Source organism: Lethenteron reissneri, chromosome 23 (genome assembly GCF_015708825.2).
Source record: "Lethenteron reissneri isolate LAM-NWPU_2019-01 chromosome 23, ASM1570882v1, whole genome shotgun sequence".
Classification (NCBI taxonomy): Eukaryota; Metazoa; Chordata; class Hyperoartia; order Petromyzontiformes; family Petromyzontidae; genus Lethenteron; species Lethenteron reissneri.
The window spans coordinates 11308342-11328617 of record NC_083801.1 but is presented as its reverse complement, the minus strand read 5'-3'; the positions used below and the strand labels follow the sequence as shown (position 1 = coordinate 11328617).

At 43.4% G+C, this 20276-nt stretch overlaps 1 protein-coding gene across 1 annotated transcript; it reads left to right on the top strand.

Moving 5' to 3' along the window:
* The first annotated feature begins 1275 nt into the window (after positions 1-1275).
* LOC133345976 (integrin beta-3-like) lies at positions 1276-19188 on the top strand. Its single transcript, XM_061557175.1, has 15 exons — positions 1276-1631; positions 3156-3244; positions 4601-4796; positions 5271-5526; positions 6612-6783; positions 7395-7556; positions 8133-8228; positions 8386-8475; positions 8581-8715; positions 9457-9928; positions 12110-12332; positions 12761-12861; positions 13015-13131; positions 14500-14666; positions 15882-19188. The coding sequence occupies exons 1-15, from the start codon at positions 1550-1552 to the stop codon at positions 15954-15956; spliced, it is 2433 nt and encodes an 810-aa protein (XP_061413159.1). The 5' UTR covers positions 1276-1549; the 3' UTR covers positions 15957-19188.
* The last annotated feature ends 1088 nt before the right edge of the window (positions 19189-20276 follow it).

Here is a 20276-nt window from a genome sequence, read left to right as displayed (position 1 = left end):
ATATTTTTCCTGCGCTTTAAATCCTTTTTGTTTGTACTTGAAGTTGAAGGCTTAAACGAAGATAAGACACGAGATGCGATACGAGTTTTGTGGCCCAAGTTGTTCAAATTGGGGAAACTTTTGACAGAGAAACCTAAAAAATGTTATTGTATCATCCCATTTTTTGTTATCCCACAGCGTCTCAAATTCGAACTGTACATTTACAAAACTAAAAATAACAGCACACAGATGCAAGTTCAGCAATTCAATGTGGCACTTAACGTAATTGTAATTAAATTCCCACCTTGGAAATTATGGCATCGTGAGTCGATTGTACAGGGTGCTTCAAAATTATTTGCAACAATACCACAAGAAATGTGCCTCCGGGCTCTGGAGACCACTTGGAGAAGATTCCAGGCGTGTGTTGACAATGATGGCGAACAAGTGGAGACTCTTTGACTTTTCGAAGCTATTAACATACATTTGTTATCATGTTACCGTGTAACATGACAACAAATGTACAGTGTAACATGATAACAAATGTATGTTAACATTTCTTTGAAGCACCCTCTATTTGTTTAAATGGCACAACGCGTACGGCAACAGTGGACTCTTGGTTCTCCTCCGAGCACTGGTAACGACGATGATCCTCCACAAACATCGCAAGTTCCAAGGGAAACAGAGAATCCCTGACTTGAGGCTCGCGTGAATCCAACGGAGTTGTAATTCTAGATTTGAACGTGTGTTTGGGTTAGATTGCGTAAGTATAAATGTGTCGTAACCCTCCACCACCCGACACAGCTAGTAAGGTTTGTCACATAAACAAAACGTGGTGCCAATTAGTTACTACTTCAGCCCACCGGTGTATTGGATAGTAAATCCATAACATTTACAATTTGAGCACGACGTTTCGCTGGTAATTACACCCAGCATCACCGGAAGAATTGCCAGAATTCTGGCAAATCGAAGTAGTAACTCATTGGCACCACGTTTTGTTTACTGGCTGCGTCGGGTGGTGGAGGGTCACGACACATTTATATTTAACGCGATCTAATCCAAACACCTTTATTGTGAATCGCGTGGGTCGCGAAAGCCTACGCGTTAAATTGACCGTTGTAATGCTCCGCTAAAAAACATTCCTGAGCAACCTCCCCCACCCGAAAAAAAGGGCTTTAACCACAGCCTTTTGCCCAACTTTGTCTGACCCGCCCGACCAGTTATCGTGGCTTCACAGCTGAAGGGCATGGGCGTGACCCCCCCCCCCCATCGCAGAGAGGCATGGGGGGGGGGGCAGAGAGGAAGGACGAGGGAGCAGCGATCATCACAGACCTCTCCTTGCACCCCGCATCTGTGTCTCCAGAAAAAGGCAGCGGCAACATAACGTTACGAAAGCCCAAAGCCCGCGAGGAGTGGTCTCACGCACGCCCAAAAGTTCGGTTGAATTTTTTGGTTTTATTTCTCCTCCAATTGGGTGCGGCATTCGCCTGCTTGCTGCCAACGAAGGTGGTGGTGGTGGTGGTATCATCGCCTGGATTTGTTGCGTATCGACGGAGCCTTCGTCAAGGAGTCCATGGAGCCAGCTGACAGGTGGAGCGCTTGCAAAGTGGCCCTCGCTGCGTTGCTGCTTCTCTGCGCAGTCGGCACTGGGACAGGTTTGTAAATCCGTGCTTGCCCTTCGCAGGTTCGTGTAAGGCAGTAAAAGGCAGGGACTTAATTACAGCCCCCTGACCCAGTGGTGGAATTCCACATTCTTTTGGCGTCTGCTGCCTACAGGGGCAGGCACTGTTGACGTACCACACAGTGTGGGGGAAGAAAAGAAGCGAAGGATTTGAGACGCATCCCAGAACAGGAGTTGAATTCGCTAATTTTGAGATCGCGAGCCGCACTCCACCGTCGCCGCATGACCCACGGCAGACGTGCGGGTGTTTGCGATCGCTCATTTAAGTTGCGTCCGTTCAATTTGTTGGCCCAACGGTGTGGAAGAGATGCAAAGGAAAGTCACCTGAAACGACAGCACTGATTCTGTTATAGGGACTGAATGTTGTTGGTTGTGTGACGAGCGGTGGATGCCCTGTCTGCTGCCTGAGAGCTGTGACACACACAAAAAACCCCACAAGTAGCTGAAGAATCTAAAACCGTTTTGTTCATCATGCATGACAAGAATGTACCTGGTATTTTGGCCAAGCGGAGGGAAAAGTACAGTAGGTGTCGTCCTTCCATGATGTGGTTGCAAACGCAGCAGTACTTTTTGTGATTTTGTGAGAGAAACACTTATCAGTGGCCACCACGATTGACAGCAAGCAACTACTTTTAATTCTTATTACCTGAGATATGTTATTATGCCATTCATAAAGTTAACAAGGGGGCCATTGTGATACGATTATATATCTCTCTCTCTGAAAAAATGTGTAATTCTATAGCCAAAATTCCACACACATTGTACGCACTGCCAAATACGGAGTCATCTTCACTCTTTGATTCTTTCGGTAAAGTCACGTAAGGTAGAAAAATAAAACAAAATAATAATTAAATATCACGACGTTTCGATCGCAACACAAGCGGTCGTCCTCAGGCGGATATAATAATCCAGCAGTGGAACTACACGGATTACTTTTCTTTAAATTTTCTTTTCCGCCTGAGGACGACCGCTTGTGTTGCGATCTAACGTCGTGATATATTATTTTTATTTTTATTCTTGGTTCTTTCGGTAAAGTCACGTAGAAGGGAAATAATAAAATAGTAAACATAAAACATAATAAAATAATTCTAACGACGTTTCGGCCACAACGCAAGCAGCCGTCCTCAGGTGAAGAACAGGTCTGTCGGACGCTGTCTTTCCGACAGACCTGTTCTTCACCTGAGGACGGCTGCTTGCGTTGTGGCCGAAACGTCGTGAGAATTATTTTAATGTTTTATTTTTATTATTTTATTATTTCCCTTCTACGTGACTTTACCGAAATAACCAAGAAGATGAATCCCTGCAGTCACGAAAGCTTTAAATCGAAATTTATTTTTATTTTGTTTAATTTTTCTACCTACGTGACTTTACCGAAAGAACCAAAGAGTATGGATTCTTGCAGTCACGAAAGCTTCAAATCAAGGGAGTAATCTTTGTTTTCGTGGCGGATAACCTGGTTGTGTTTGCTTTACATCTGCAATGGTGGTGCTGCTGCAAGGCTCGAACAATGTCTGCATCAGTGGCCACGCGCACCTGTGTCGAGAATGCCTCCTGCTGCATCCGGACTGTGCATGGTGTGCAATGAAGGTACGTGTGTGCACGTGCGTTCGTTTTGCTTCTCCGCGTACCATCAAGTCTTAATACAATGCTATCATTGTGTGGACGAGTTTCGGTGTGGAAAAACATCACCGCAAAGAGGAATGGGGCTGGAAAATGTGTAGTCAATTTCTCCATTCGGCACCCTACTAAAATGCGTAGGCAAATATGATCGCATTCAAGATGGTCTGGTAACAATACAACTTTCATACCACCACTGTCCAAAACTACGGGGAGAAAATGGCTCCGTCCTTTTTACCATGAGGACCAAAATATAAATTGTCTCCGAGTGTACAGCTCATCATGGAAAAAGAAGGTTCTGAGGAGGTCTCATCACCAAGTTCTTCCGTCCGATATGAGGAAGCGACTGGAGCTGATGCCCTTTTAAATCTAGATTGAAAATGTATTTCTTTAGAACTTAGTTTTGTGTTTAGTTTGTTGTCCTTCCCCCTACTACGGTGCGAAAAAAGTTCAAGATACGAACAGACATGCAAGTTATTTAGGTGAAAGAGGAAAATTGAAGTTTGCAATGGCCAGTTGGGCCATAAGGGTTTGCCATGATCTGTAACCCCAGATTGTCCAATCACCACATTCACCCTCACCCCATCACAACATTTACCCTCACCCCATCATAGTACACGTCTTTGAACTGCACAAGTAGAGTGACTGATATGTGAAGGAGGCATATTGTCTGAATATAAATTGTGTTCATTATATTCTCCAAAATTACACATGATTATTTTGTCATGGAGTTTTTTAAACAACGTAGCGTACTGAACATACTGTATATATTACATGGAGAGACGGTAAGCGCAACACATTAGAGAACGTACAAAAGTTATAGACTTCATACGTGTTAAGTAAAGTAAGTGGGCTTGAGCAGGACATTTTTCTAGAAGGGAAGGAGGACCGTGGTCAAGGCCACCAAAGGATGGACCCCAAAGAGATAGAGTGATGAGATGAGCTCGTGTGCAGGTGCTAGATGGATTGTTGCAACACAAGAACAAGAGAGATGATGACGACTAGGGGAGGAGATATCATTCAAGAGTGGATAGACCAATAGATCATAATTGATGACGATTATAGCATTTAAACCCAACTGTATCTCAAGCAAGTCCCATACTACAATTCTTGGTGGCCCGCAGGGCTTCATTTGTCATTAAATCTTTTCCTTGGCCACCAACCCCCATTCCCTGACCTCTCTTCCACCCCCACCCTCCGTCACCAAGGAAATGTTTTCTGGAGCTCGGCCCCAGACAGCTCTAGCTGAAATTACACCCCTTGTTGCACGGTTTTGCTGTCAACTTTGATGCGGGGCATTTTTGTCCAACGATATCTGGTCCCCAGGAGTACCCGAGTGGGAACTCGCGGTGCGACCTGCTGGCCAACCTGGTGGAGAACGGATGCCCACGGGAGTCCTTGGAGAAGTCCTCTAGCCACGTGCGTGTGGAGCAGAGCAATCCACTCAGCGACACGGGATCAGGTTCAGCCAAGCAAATCACGCAGCTCACGCCACAGAAAATTACCCTCACCATGATGACAGGTGAGAAGCCTTATCTTGTACACGAGTCCTAACCCTGCCTTGTGACATCTCTAACTTGTTTATGGTACCCAAATGCATTCATGAGGATTGAGAATGTGTCTGCACGTATACATACAGACTGAGCAACATCCCGACACTTTGGGTCATTAACATCGCCTTAAACCCAAAAGGCCGAAAGAAATATATATACAGTAGTCATAAAACATTTCAGGCATTAGTCATTCTTCGAAACAGGAAGACAGGGCAGATAAAACAGATAAAACAGTGAGACTCGTAGATGTAAACACTCTTTTATAATGTGGTCACTTCAAAAGTTCATGTAGTTTTGCTCGTGACTGGTAGATTAACATGTTTATATTACCAGATTAGATGTAGCAAAAGCAACCTTTTTTTTAATAAAAAAAAACGTGTGCGTGGTAATGCGCCGACGACGACTCTGTTGTGCAATTGAATCCGTGCCCTATGTCCGAGCAGGCGCTCCAGCCAAATTCCAACTCAAAGTTCGTCAGGTGGAGGACTACCCAGTGGACCTCTACTACCTCATGGACCTCTCCATGTCGATGCGCGATGACCTGGACACCATCCGCAACCTGGGCACCGACCTCTCTCGAGAAATGGCCAAGCTGACGAGTAACTTCCGCTTGGGCTTCGGCTCCTTCATCGACAAGCCTGTGTCACCCTTTGTCCAAATGTTCACAGACCCCGAGTACGCCAAAAACCCCTGCCAATTGTAAGTGTTGAATTCACACGTTGTTTATTGAGCGCTGTGTCAATTGGTGTAATACTGTAATGGTTCACACCCACATCCCACACATGCCGCCAGGGCCGTTTGATCGTTACCAATCAGGGTCACAACGCATTGTGGTAATTTTCACAGCCTTTAGTTGCTCCGGTGATCACGTGAAGCCGTTACATGCAACACGTGAATTTAAGAACATCGATTCTTATGCACGTGATTCAGGGCATGCATCATAAGCTTGAACAATCATCGGAAATTAACAGGTCTGCATCATTGCACCCTCGCAGTAAACCATTCGGTACTATACTTTAAATTTTAGTTCATGGACGACGTGTTTTGGTGATGCGTTCTCGATAATAAACTGCATGTCACTTGTACTTTGCTCATTTTTGTTGCGAGAACAGGCCGCTCGCCGTTCACACTTAAGAGAGCGACTGATGACACACAACCATGTCACTGTGACCCACGACGTGTCTGATTTCTGACCTCATTGCATACAAGCAGACTACTGCTCTACTCTTACCGACCACAAACATCCGTTTAATACTCACGTCAATATCCGTTGAAGCACAGTGACTAAGCAATGACTCTCATATGCGGTCCGGGAATTCCACACCTTAGAGTTATCTGAAACATATACCTCTTAGGTTTGAGCCAATTTTAAAGCATAGCATAGCAACCACACTTGATCTTCTTGGTTCTTTCGGTAAAGTCACGTAGAATGGAAACAAAATAATAAAATAATAAAAATAAAACATAATTAAATTAAATAATAAAATAATAAACTATAATATAATAATATGTAAAAAAAAATATTATTTTATCATTTCCATTCTACGTGACTTTACCGAAAGAACCAAGAAGATGAATCGCTGCAGTCACGAAAGCTTTAAATCGAAATTTAACCACACTTGAATTAACGTTATGCTACTTTCGTTTATTATTATTATCCTTCAATTGCTATGTTTACATTTTCTTGCAGTGTTGTGTTTCAGTATTTTTCCACGTTTGTGATGGTGCACGCCTAATGGTATCAGACTCCCACACAGAAATGAGAGCTGTGCACTCTTTTACAGCCGCACCAAGCCACCCTTCAGCTGCCCATCGACATATGGGTACCACCATGTGCTCCCACTCACCAACGAAGTCAACAAGTTTAACGAGGAGGTGCAGAAGCAGGAGGTGTCCCCCAACAGGGATGCCCCGGAGGGTGGCATGGATGCCATTTTGCAGGCTACGGTCTGCAAGGTGAGGGATGCCAGCAGTTTGCCCATGACTGCCATCGGTTCGGAATAACACAATGCTTTTGATGTCAGACAGCAAAATGTGACATAATTGTACTTTAATAAATGTCTTCGGTGAAGTTCCACTCATTATTCAAGTTATTTACACGCGATTATGAATTACGTGATTGAGTTTTTGGTGGGCTGTATTTCAAACCTTTAGAGTTTGAAGGCGGCTTCTAAATTGTTTCAGCAGCAGTATTATTAAGGTGACGTTATTGGCCTTGGGATCTAAAGGCTTTTGTGATGTGGGCGTCCCAAGGACTTGAGAGCATGGTGCAATGCAGACAATCATTTTCCATACAACTGCGTAGGTTTTTGCGGTTGTGCTACACACCTATCCGGCATGTTTCCAGTTTTTTATTGCGTGTTGTTTGTCAAGATTTCCAACGTTCCCCTTCACATTCTGGGAGCTTCTTCAGTAAAATGTCAGACATGACGCCGAACAACATGCGGTAACAGCCCGAAAACACATCAAATAACCAACAGCCACATCGGATAGCCAACTAAGAAAGTCTTGCAGTTTGCCACTTTTTCAAGCTGCTGCGCATACGGTTATGTTCTTCGCCATGACAGGAACAAATCGGCTGGCGGAGGGAGGCCTCCCACCTGCTGGTGTTCACCACGGATGACCATTCCCACTTCGCTCTGGACGGTCGGCTGGCTGGAATCGTCCAGCCCAGCGATGGACTCTGCCATCTGGACTCGAGCAATGTCTACGTAATGACAGACTCTATGGTCAGTGTTGCGAGTAAATATAACCGAAGGCGAGCGTCAACGGAAATATTTGGAGTGTTGTGCACTGCATCCATTGCATGCCTATTTCTTTAGCAGAACACTATCTTGGGGAATGTGTCCTTTCGTTACAATAAACAGCCACGCTTAATTAAAGACAGGTTTTCGCTTAGAGATAATATTGTCAGCTATTATTATTATTAATGTTTCATTCATGCTTATGATTTCCTTTAGTGCCTCCTATCTCCATGGCTAAAATATAATTATTGCCTTTTGTCATGCACTTAGAAGATTTATTTTATTGCTAGTTATGAATTTGAATTGAAATATAAATGCATGCTGTGCATTGTATATGCATTGGGTAGTCACTAAGCATTGTTACACTGATATTACTTGTATTAAAAGCAGAAAACATCATTCACTTTTCCTTTCGGGTGCAAGCAATTGTATAGACGGTGATCAAATCTTCTCATTTGGATGTAACAATAATGGAGATGCTTGTATGTAATGTTAATATAGTCTAACATATTTACATTTTCCCTGGAGGCTGCCTTAACAAATTATATTTAATGTCCACAGGATTACCCATCAATTGCCTTGGTTAGTGAGAAGCTGTCAGAGAACAACATCAACCTGATTTTTGCCGTGACCAAGGAATTTAAAGAGATTTACACGGTGAGTTTCCATGCCACTAGAGTTACATTATTAATTACATTGGCTATTACTCCCACCATGGTATACATCCACAGTACACGACATGTAAATATAAAACTTACATATGCATGCCATTACGTAACATTATCAACATACTAATGACTTTCTTACCCAACAGAACTACACTGACTTGATCCCAGGAACAACGGTGGAGGTTTTGACAGCCAACTCCAACAACATCATTCAGCTGATCGTCAGTTCGTACAAAGTATGTGTTCCAGGTATCACGCATGCAAGTTTTCAATGCAAAGTGATCTACAATTTTTCTCCAAGCGCGTGATGCTTGCTGATGAGACAAGTGTTCCCTTGCCAGAGCCTGCGCTCCAAGGTGGAGCTAGAGGTGTGGGATCAACCAGAGGAGCTGTCGGTCTCCTTCTCCGCCATCTGCCAGGATGGAAACCCCCAGCCGGGACAGAAGAAGTGCACTGACCTCAACGTGGGGGACACGGTACAATCCCAATAAACAGGCGACTTTGAGCCAAATTTGGCACGTAGTTGCAAATGTTGGCCCAACTTTCCATATTTACCAGGATAGCAATACTGCATTGCCTTCTCCACTGCGTGACAAATTGGCCCCTTTCTGTGTATTAATAAGGTGTCTCTGCTGGCAGTGATATGCTGATACATACAGTTGCATTTCTATATTCCCATCTGAAATTTTAATCATATTCTGGAAAAGTATTTGAATGTATTTGATAAATCGTGAAAAAAATGAATGTTCATTTGAAACAGTCCATTGCCAATTTTCTGAAAATTTCATTTGCGAGGCTGACCTGGGTCACCAAAATGAGTGTAGATTGTGAGCTCCAAATAAAATATCATTAATCTCGTTGCCCTCCCGACTCTCCACTCCACACAAGAGGCCATTGCTAAATGCATCCTATATATATCCGTTAAAGTGTACAGGTAATTGTGAATTTGGTGTTGTATATGTAATAATAAACATAAAACTCAAGCAACAGTATGTAACATCATGACCACCTCCACCACCCCCTGCTGCTCCCAAGCAGTCGTGATGTAAACATCCCCTCCTCCTCTGATTCAGAAACTTGAGATGCAGTCGCACTTAGATGATTTATACATTCAAATTGCACGATATTGATTTGTAAAACAGGTCAATATTCAGGATGTCAGCTTTAAATATTCTGCCACAACGGTCGCATTTTGTCCCGCGTGTTGCTGACCGAAGGTGAGCTTCGATATCACAGTGGAGGCACGCGGATGCCCGTCGCAGCCGGTGGAGAGGACGCTGAAGATAAAGCCCGTGGGTTTCAAGGATGCTCTGGAAGTTCGCGTGCTGCTGAGCTGCGGCTGCGCGTGTGAGAAAAGCGCGACGTCCAACAGCACGGAGTGCAATGAGCAAGGGAAGTCCGAGTGCGGCGTGTGCCTCTGCCAGGAGGGCCGCTTGGGTTCCACGTGCGAGTGCAGCGCAGAAGGGCCCGTGGACGGCTCGAGCGGTGGCAGCGTGAACGCAACCGGGGGTGACAGCGGCCTCCTCTCGTGTGGCCCCTTGCTGCCAAACCAGCCCGTGTGCGGAGGCCGTGGAGAATGCGTGTGCGGCGTTTGCGTTTGCTACGCGAGCGAGTACGGGAAGATTTACGGCAAGCAGTGCGAATGCGACAGTTTCTCTTGCGGACGCCACCGAGATCAGCTTTGTGGAGGTAATCCATAAAAATAATGCTGCTTTATGTTGTGCAAGCACAGCGAGTTTCAGTCTTGAACCAGGACAAAACTCAATTACGTATCACATTCGACATGCAGATATGAGCTTCAAGGTGGGGTGTAAAATACATACGTGCGTGACAATTTCAGGCATGTGAGAGTGTACAATGCTCGCAAGCCACTAAAGGCACAGTTTTATGACGGCAGGAAGAATTCACCTCCTAAAGCATTCCTTAGTCTTACTCTCTTTCCTGAGTATTACTGATTTGTTAAAATATTACTCATTAAATGTTGTCCACATCTGGATATAGAAATAATATCAAAATTCCCAATTTTCTAAATCCGTAGAAAACCATAGTAAAATAATAATATGTACTTGGAAAAAAAATATGTAACATAATCCATTCATATCAATCTCTCAATCTGAATGAGTATATGATGATTTATTTTTTACAGTATTGAGTAAAACAATAGTTATGCAACGCTATTATTCACTTGATAAGCTATCCTCACTGAATAACTATAATCTGGCCAGAAAATAGAGGCCGACACCCGGAATATAGCCCTCGTGAACCATGCAGCTGCCAAACGAAGCATTAAATATTCGAAAATGTACGCTTAGTGTTAAAAGTCCATCAACAAAACATTTCAATTCAAAATAGTTTTGTTTAAAGTGTCCATTAAAGTAAGAACGGTGTGTTTGGAAAGAGGAAAATAGACGAAGGCGATATGTTCAATGAATAGGTGGACTTTAGAGAGAGTGCATCAGCGACGTTTACAGAAGCAAATGGAGGAGAAATGCTGCACAACACAGGGCTGAGCCGTAAATAGAGAAAACAAGCTCCAGCATAAGAATACAAGCGAGCAAGCCATCCCATGAAAGGAGCCTCTTTTTTCGTCGGGAAATTTGACCAGACAAGGGGACACTCCCATATACTATAATCACGCTGATTAGCAACAAATCGTTAAGATTGTATGCACTTAACAACATTTTTTTCCAAAAGTATTTAATTTCTATGATTACCCAATACACTATAGAAATATTGGCAATGGTAAGCTGTGTGGTAAGTTTCACAGACATTGTGTAGGTGAGTTTAACACGTAAGCTTTCACGACCAATATCATCTATAATAGAGGTTTATGGGTTAGATCGCGTAAATATATAAATGTGTCGTTGAAACCCGCCACCACCCGACAAAGCCAACTCGTAAGGCTTGTCACGTAAACAGAACGTGCCAATTTATCACTAGTACAGCACACCGGTGTGTTGGAGAGCCAAGCCACAACATTTATAAACTGAGTACGACGTTTCGCCCGTAATTACAACTAGCTTCATCAGGCGACAGCCAGGTTTGTGGAGAAGTCCACCTGTTTCGTTCCTTATATAGAGGCGTAGATGTGGTGACCACACTTCTGCGCTCTTGCACAATGTGGGGGGGGGGGGGGGATTACTGAGGCAAGTACATTATGCGTGTGCATTATGCGAGCCCTTTGAACTTGTCCTTCCAGTCTATTGTTTTTATTAAAATAGCCCTACCAAAGGTGATCCCTATTGAAGTACGCTGCCCTTTGTAGGCATGCATTTAAATAATGTATTATTTGATTATTCGCTTTCACGCAGCACTAAGACGGTAGCTATCCGAACGGTTAAAGTTATTTTGATTTCTTTAAATTTCGATAGATTATCTAATTATTCTTGACCAGTAGTAGCTAGTTTTGCACAAAACTTCAACATTATCAAAATCAATTGAGTGTCCTTGTTGGCACACGTGTTCTGCTACTGCTGACAGTTGTATTTGGGAGAATTTAATATTTCTCTGATGTTAAGTCTCGTGCTGATCATTTGTCCTGTTTGCCCAACATAACATTTACCACACGTGCAGTTAATCCTAATTTTAAGACTCTTTTTTAGGATGGTCCTACTTCGGACGTTTGGTCAATTCCTTAAGCGTATGACCGGTAGTAGTGTCCAGCCAACTCTCTGATGTGTTTTTGAGGCTGTACCGCATGCTGTACCACATGCTGTACCGCATGCTGTACCACCTGTTGTTCGGCATGATGTTTTATGCTTCTCTACTGATAAAAGTCCCAGCACGTGGAACAAAACGTCGGACATCATGTCGATGAACGTGCGATACAGTACAAACGCGAATACCCTACGTGGTGCCATCATCCTCCAGGCCATGGGGACTGCAACTGTGGTGAGTGCCGCTGCCACGTGGACTGGTCGGGCGACCTCTGCAACTGCACGACGCGCATGGACACGTGCGAGTCGTCGGACGGGCTCCTGTGCAGCGGACGCGGCGACTGTACGTGCGGACGCTGCGTGTGCACCACGGCCGGCAGCTCGGGCGACACGTGCGAGCGCTGCCTCACCTGCACCGACGTGTGCACGACCCGCAGGTACGGGCGCGAGCCACGGGTGAGAGGCCCACAGCTGTCGGTGCCGCGGGTGTCGACCCCCGATGCCGAGGGTCACGAAAGAGGCACTGCGTCCACCGCACAATCGCGGCTGTCAACTGTGCCACCCCGTTGAAATGAACACAAACGCTGATAGCGCTACAGAATTACAATGGTGATACTGCAGGTGTCAGAATAAAGCAATTTGGCTTTTTTCTATGCACTGCAGATGCAGTCAGTAAAAAAACATTTAAATGATCACCACACTGAAGTTGATTAGTTTATTGATTAATCTCCTTAATACGTAATTTTTCCCTTTTATTTTGTGTTATGTTGCTTTGCCACGGTTAGGAAACAGACTTCATGGGGTTCAAGAAAATGTTTACAATAATCCTGCTACTTGTTGATATCTTCTACCTTTGCTTTGGCAGGCCATGTGTGGAGTGCAAGATCTACAAAGTTGGAAAGTATGCAAATGAGACGGACTGCTTCAAATTCTGCAAGATTCCCATCACGTCAGTCGACACTCTGGGTATGATAGCGATAGTCTACTGGCTCTGTCAGCAGACAGTTTTGAGAGCGTGCACACTTGATACTTCAACCAGTCTTTCGGCGGAATACTGCTTGGCCATGTTAATTTCAATACTATCCTTTAACTGGATTATGTTGTTGGTTTCGTTTACAGGCAACGACAGTTCAGCTATATCGTGCAGCTACAAGGATGAAAATGACTGCGACGTACAATTCACCTACATGGAAGACACCTTTGGAAAGTCATCCATTGCTGTCTTAAACCATTTAGGTACAGCAAGACGGAAATATACGGAGTATAAAAATGCCACACTTCCTGGCACAATTACATTATCAGAAAAGTCACCACTTATTTACAATTTACCACAGTATAAACTTAAAATAGTCCATCATTATCATCGGCCATGATCATCATACTGCTGGATTATGGTGTTCCCAAGCCATTGCCATCTCTCGCAGTCTTGCAATGCAACCTGCACATGAGCCGATGTCATTGCTCCATCTCCACGGTAGATGTCATCGCGGATGTGTTCCCTCTTTTTCATAACACTACGTCAATACTCTTGAGCACCAGCCATCATCCCTTCAGTGACGTGTCTTCCTCAGTTCCTCCTGCCTTTTCTTTACGGTCAATATGAACCCTCGATCTTACATTTGGTCTCTCATCAGTGTGTCTCCCAGTATGCCCATCTATGATTTTTGTGTTATTGTCAGCTTTTGTACAGTTTTTTTTTGTTCAATCTCCTTTTCTGATCCATGTATCATAGCAGGAAATATACACTGATAGACCCTGTTCTTCTTTAGGCTTGGTAAATAAAAACTAGTCTCAAAAGCACTTACGTTAACCGACTGTTCAACAACACAATACATTCTCTTCATGGAATCTGGATGCAGACATGATGTTGATGCATGATTTCACTTGGGTATGAAATCATATTTAGTAACATAAATATCTGTTACGTTGCAGGACCATGAGATTTGAGGAGGGAGGCCTTCAACCAGCATCATGGCTGATGATTTTGATGATGCTATAAACATCATACAATACAGAGACATGATTATTGATCCAATAGTTCCAACGTTTAGACACACTGGAGAAGCTCTTGGATCTTTATATACATTACCGAATAAAATGTACTCCCTACCATATGCTCGCATGCCAAGGAATTATTGGCATGTGAGATTACTGTACCGTCACTTTTGTACATAAACGGTGTTTATTACGTTTGAAAGAATGGTAAAAACAATGTAAAAGTAATAATAGATGATAACCCCTATTACATTTCGAGGTCTAACTTGATAGAAAATGTCCAAATCACTCCATGCCAATTTGACCTTGTTCCCCGCAGAAAAGTCACAGGAAACGTTCGTCATCCAATGCACTTCATCAGTCCCGGTGAATTCGTTTTCCCAGAGTTCATAGTTGTGATACTTGTCCTGGGAAATCTGGAAGACTTAGGGGTGAATTAAGAGTCCTGAGCTTTTGTTCAGTTGCATGCAGTTCTCCCCCCAGTCTGGCACTGCGAGACAAATATTCTTCTCCAGTTAGTATGTATGTTGAACTTCTTTCACACCGTACGTAGCCAACCGTGCTAATCGGAGGTGTGGTATGATCGCCATGTGCATTGCCTCTGCGTAGTGTGTCCCGCGGGGCCCAACATGCTGGCGGTTATTCTGGGGGTGACCGCCGGCATCCTGCTGATCGGGCTGGCCATGCTGCTTATCTGGAAGTTGCTCATCAGCATGCACGACCGTCGCGAGTTTGCGCGCTTCGAGGAGGAGAAGCTGCACGCGCGCTGGGACTCGGTACGTGTCGCCTGTGCCCTCGAGTCGTGCGGCTCCCTCAAGTCGCCCTCGCCAACAACATTTATTAAATGGCTGATTTTGCTAAATTTGCAAACTGTGCTCTGTTATTATGATGAGACTTATCAGGACCATAACTAGTTTTATCGTGAATTCCACACAAATCTGCCACACAAATCTAAATGTTGCAAACATTTAACTTTTTGAACACATTTTTTACACCATTGAAACGACTATATTGAGGGTGTGCGGCAGTGGTGTAGTGGTTCGTGCACCGCCATATTAACCTGGTGACCTGAGTTTGATTCCCAGCTACAGCGAACATCGGAGGCGAGTATTATTAAGTAATACATCTTACAGCTACAATTCCTTATAGAGGCAACATATACTAAATAACTGATTACTAATCTATTATATAATTACAATACCCCCCCCCCGCCTTTGATCTCTGCACCTGATGGGTTCAATAATAACGTGGTCTTGCTCTATTTAAGACCGGAAGCAGGTGGATTGCTTCACTATTCTGGCAAATTGCCCGATGATGCTGGGTGTAATTACCAGCGAAACATCGTATTCAAATTGTAAATGGTGTGGATTTGCTCTCCAACACACCGGTGTGCTGAAGTAGTAAGTAATCGGCGCGTTGTTTACGTGACAAATCTTACTGACTGTCGGGTTGGAGAGGGTTACAACATATTTATACTTACGAGATCTAACCCAAAAACCTTTAGTAAGAATAATATTGACCGTGAACGTCTTTGTGTTAAACTGACTGGTGGGACTATGCCCTAAAGAAGGCGGTGTCGGCCAATCAGTTTAAAAGACAATGCATAAACGTTCAAAGCATGTTTGTTTGCATTTTCACCACAAGTATGTGTGGCTAATGCAGACTTGATTCCTTGCAAAATGTTTCTATTTGGTGTTTGAACATCTTAACACCTGTTTTATTGCCAGAAATGGTATAACCTATTCTTATTTTATTCATACTTCTTATAATTATCATTATTAAATCATAATCATACTGCCTCTACAATACAATTCCACAATTGTGTAAAACAGCACTTCTATGTGCAATAGTTTTTTTATATATTAACTTCTTGTTTTTTGTTTTCATTTTGAAGAAATCCTTTGAGATTAGAGTCTAACAAATGCTGAACAAACTCTCGTTATATGTGCTGTTTTTTAAAACAACTAACATATTATTGTCTGTACTCCCAGGGACAAAACCCGCTGTACAAGAACACCGTCACGACATTCAAGAACGTGGCATACAAGGGAACGGGCGCAGAATGAGGAATTTCAATACAGAAAAATAACGGCAACAATTTTTTATTTGATTTTAACAACGAATTCACCGGTTCCCATTGTGATGGTCAGGATTTAATTGACATACAAATTCATGTTTTGTGCAAGCTGGACAAGGTGTATTTTTTAAGTGCTGTAGTAGTCTGGGTAATTTTCTCTAAATTCAATTATTAAAGCAGCTAATACATGACCACAACGTGAAATACTGTATCGTATTCCTATGCATGAGTAATATATTATTTTGGGAGTTACAAAACAGCAGCTAAATCTCCCGAGGCAAATAATGCATAGTCCGTCCTAGTCTATTGTGTTATTATTCATGAAAATGTCACCTGTAATCTCTTTAAAAGAGCACCATGGTGCCGAAAGAGCCCCTTTTACACAAGCAGTTTTATTCCCTTTAGACCCAACATTGAAGTACAATAGAAATGTAATGGGGTACTGAGAAAGCCAGTCGGCTTAAAGTGAACGTGCTGTATTGCCATTTCACACAAAAAGATGTTCATATATAAACTGTAATTCTCATGCCCCACTCCAGATGTTCACAATAAGTGCTCTGAAAATATTGGTATGCACTCAGCCATAAATCAATCACCGCAATTCACCATTCCAATAGTATGGTGCACATGGAGTGTGAGAATAGCGCTGCCTTTCGCCATCACTCAAACATTCATGCCTTCCACACACGGGAGCTGATAACAGGCCTGCTCACTGCTTTAGACTCTCCTTTCCATCACCATCCCCTTTGTGAGCTGAGCAGAGATGGTTTTTTTCTGTTATTGAGTCCAATGTCAGTTACATCACTGTGCACATGTACGGGAACAAAATGCCTCGCTTTTGCCAATATATTTGAACTTAAATGAGCAGGATATGCAACTTTAATTTTCGATTTTTTTATGAAATTCTGATATGTTTAACAATATTATGTTGCTGTACATGCATATGGTACGGAATTTTCAGAATGCAGAATTGCAGATGCTTGTGCTGAGCCATTTTATACCTTAAATGTTACCCACAGTATAAATCCTGTAATAAAATGCAGTCCAGTTAGCCTGCATGCTCCTTCAATTCGACTTTTCCTGGTCATAATCATTGTTAGCCTTGAGATATGCACTGCTGGATGAAGGCCTCCCCACATCAGAACCATCGCTCATCATCTTGTAGACCTATAATCCATCTTGCCCTGCACATCGGCTGATCTCATCGCTCGTTCTCTATAACAGTTGTCTTCTTGGGCATGTCTCCTCTGGCTGTCATTCCCGTCACCAGTCTCATCCAGCTAGGCATAATGGCATTTGATATTCAATTGTTTTTTTTCTCTTATAGAATTTAGTTGATTGAATATTTGTGGTCCATGGTACGAAAACCTTTTCTAAATACAGCTTGCAGGTGTGGTTGGTTAGTCTCATAATATGTTCTTATTTGTTTTCCTATGGTCTACATGAACACATTATATTCGTGTGATAGGAGGCTAATGGATTTGTTATTCTTCAAATCAGTTTTGTCTCCCTTTTAAAAAATGTTTCGCTATTTAATTTGTATAATTTCCCCCCAATGTATTCCAATTGTATTATCTGCATCATGTCATGGAAGAATGACTCAAGAGGGAAATCTCACAGAGCAGTGCGCACTGCGTATCGAGTCAGCCCCACTCCAACCTTTCTCGGAGTGAAGCTGGACCATATGCTAACCTTCCACGACCACCTGAAAAATGTAGCCGCCGAGACGAAAACAAGGCTAAACCTGGTCCAGAAACTGGCAAGCACAAGCTGGGCAGCATCAGCACCAGCACTATAGACATCAACGATGTCCCGTGTGTACCCTGTAGCCGAGTACTGTGCACCAGTGTGGACCAGAAGTAGTTCCGCTAGACTTGTTGATGTCCAACTGAACACTGCAATGCGGCCTGTCACTGGAGCTCTCAAGTCGAACCCAACACCATGGCTGCCCGTGCTGTCACACGTCTCTCCCCCAGCCATCTGCCGTGATGCTGAAAGCCTCCGGGAAGTCTTGCAAATTGAGGAAAACAGTCGCCTTCCCATTCATCAGGACCTCACTAACGTCCCTCGTCCATCACTTGAAGTCAGACAAGGTCTTTTGGACCCATGCCCTTAACCTGAAACAATACGAATTCATATCCTGACGAAGCTTGGAAAGCTGAATGGGGTTCGGAAGAACTCACAGACACCTTGTGAAAGACCCAACGCAGAATATCACTGGTTTTGAACTTCCACAAAGCTCACATGTCCACCCGAAACCGCATTCGCACAAATCGTGGCAGATGCGGATACCTAATGCACGAATGGAAAATTTAAAGCTCTCCAGTGTGTGCCTGTTGCCATCCAGAACAGACCATACAACATATTACGATGCAATTCCAAATCCACAAATATGAAGGAGACATAAAAGTCATACACTCCACTGCTCCTGACGAGGTTACCTAGCTTTACCACCTGAATGTTGCTATGCATCTATATCGGCCATAAAAAAGAAGAAAATATGTTTTCACAGCAGGGGTATACATTTTCCATACACCCTGCTATGAGATTACCATACGACAATCAAAACGATATTATTTTTCATTCACAGCTCAAATTTAGGTAAATTGCTGATTTTTTTACATCAATATTTTTGGTGCAGTCATTGGTGACCAGATTATCAACTTGCTCTGCAGTACTTGTCGGTGGTAGACCAAAGCGGCTGCCTCACTGTGTTTATTGTTGTTAAGTTGAAATAACAGCGTCCTAGCCACTATACAGGTAAACAAGGGGATGTTCTCACATGGTTCAGGATGCATATTGTTGGTGGCTGAACAACAACGAAGAGCAACATTGCTGGGACAATGTCGTGATGCTGCGTTGCCACTGGTGCACAAACACAATAAATACTTTTTAAAAACTCAAAACACTCAACAGCACGGCCTAATAATACAAAAATATAATCGCGACGTCTTGGGCATCGGCCCTTCTTCATACGCCAGAGATATGGTGGATAATAAGGGCTGGAGACTACACAATATTTGGAGATTGTTGTGTCCATAGTTATTTTAGTGTACCTTTAAATTTTTGGCAGCTTATAAGATTTTGTGAATTTAAATTCATACCCAGGTTGTACAGTATATTGTTTAAAAATTTAGCGTAAGATTTTCTGAAAAGTTATTTTGTTACCGATTCTAACAATTATTGACTAAAGTTTGCCTAAATAAAAAAATGCATGCAAATCTCTACAAATACTCTGGTGTTTAACATATATATGTAAATGCAGATTACTATTCATCACGTTTTTATTTTGCATATTTTTTTGCATAGAGTATTTAATATTGGGAGTGGTGTTCTATGTATGTTGAGCTTCTTTTGCACCGTATGTAGCCAACTGTGCTAATCGGAGATTCGTGCACTGCAATGTAGCTGGGGAAACGAGTTTGATTCCTGGCCATGGCTCACATGAGTGGCAAGTGATATCAAAAGAAGTCGTGGGACCCCACACCAACCCGCACTGATGAGTAGTGAAGTATGGTCAAACAACCCCCATGACTGGCATGGCGTGGGAAAGCCTTCATCCAGAAGTGGATTGACAAATGCCCCAAATTTTGTATTGTTGCTATTCAAATGCAGAAATCAATAATTTGAAATTATTATTTGAGTGGAATGACATTTCATTACACAAAACATAGTATTGGTGAGTCATATTAACATAATAAGCTAATTGACGCTACAACGTGAGACGAATACTATTTCTGGAATATCTCGCATCACAATTACTGTGATATCAAGTAAGCACAATGGGAACAAAACCAAGATTCCCAGACGGCGATGGGCGCTCCTCATTGCGAATTAAAACAGGAAACAGCTCTGTGTTGCAGATGATTTCATTGTGCAGTCACCAGCGTTCACTACGAGTCACGTTTGTGACTCCACATTATGAACTGCTGTTTTCTGGCCATATCTCGAATGTTGAGAGTGAGTCCGCGGCCCTCCACCGTCATCATCTGGACTTGACCCGAAGACGGCAGGCCAGGAAATGGTTGACAAACACATTCCTGCGGAGGGAGCTGGTAGGAACGTTGGGTTGCTCGGTCAATGGCCAGGGACAACGGCGGCGTGGTGTATTCCGCAAATATGCTCGACTGTGAGGGCGGGCACAAGCCGGCGTGAGTAGGTTAAACGTTGAGTTTTATAAGGGCACCACGGGGTGACCAGCCCCTCCCCACCCAGCCCCTCCCCTCCCACCCCCCACCCAGCCCCTCCCCACCCTCCCCACCTCCCCACCCAGCCCCTCCCCACCCTCCCCACCGAGCCCCTCCCTCCC

Excerpts from the sequence above, each read along its gene's own strand:
- LOC133345976 (XM_061557175.1), top strand. The coding sequence starts at position 1,550 with ATGGAGCCAGCTGACAGGTGGAGCGCTTGCAAAGTGGCCCTCGCTGCG. Across the intron at positions 8,229-8,385 it reads AATTTAAAGAGATTTACACG|AACTACACTGACTTGATCCC; the intron begins GTGAGTTTCCAT and ends CTTACCCAACAG. Across the intron at positions 8,476-8,580 it reads TGATCGTCAGTTCGTACAAA|AGCCTGCGCTCCAAGGTGGA; the intron begins GTATGTGTTCCA and ends TTCCCTTGCCAG.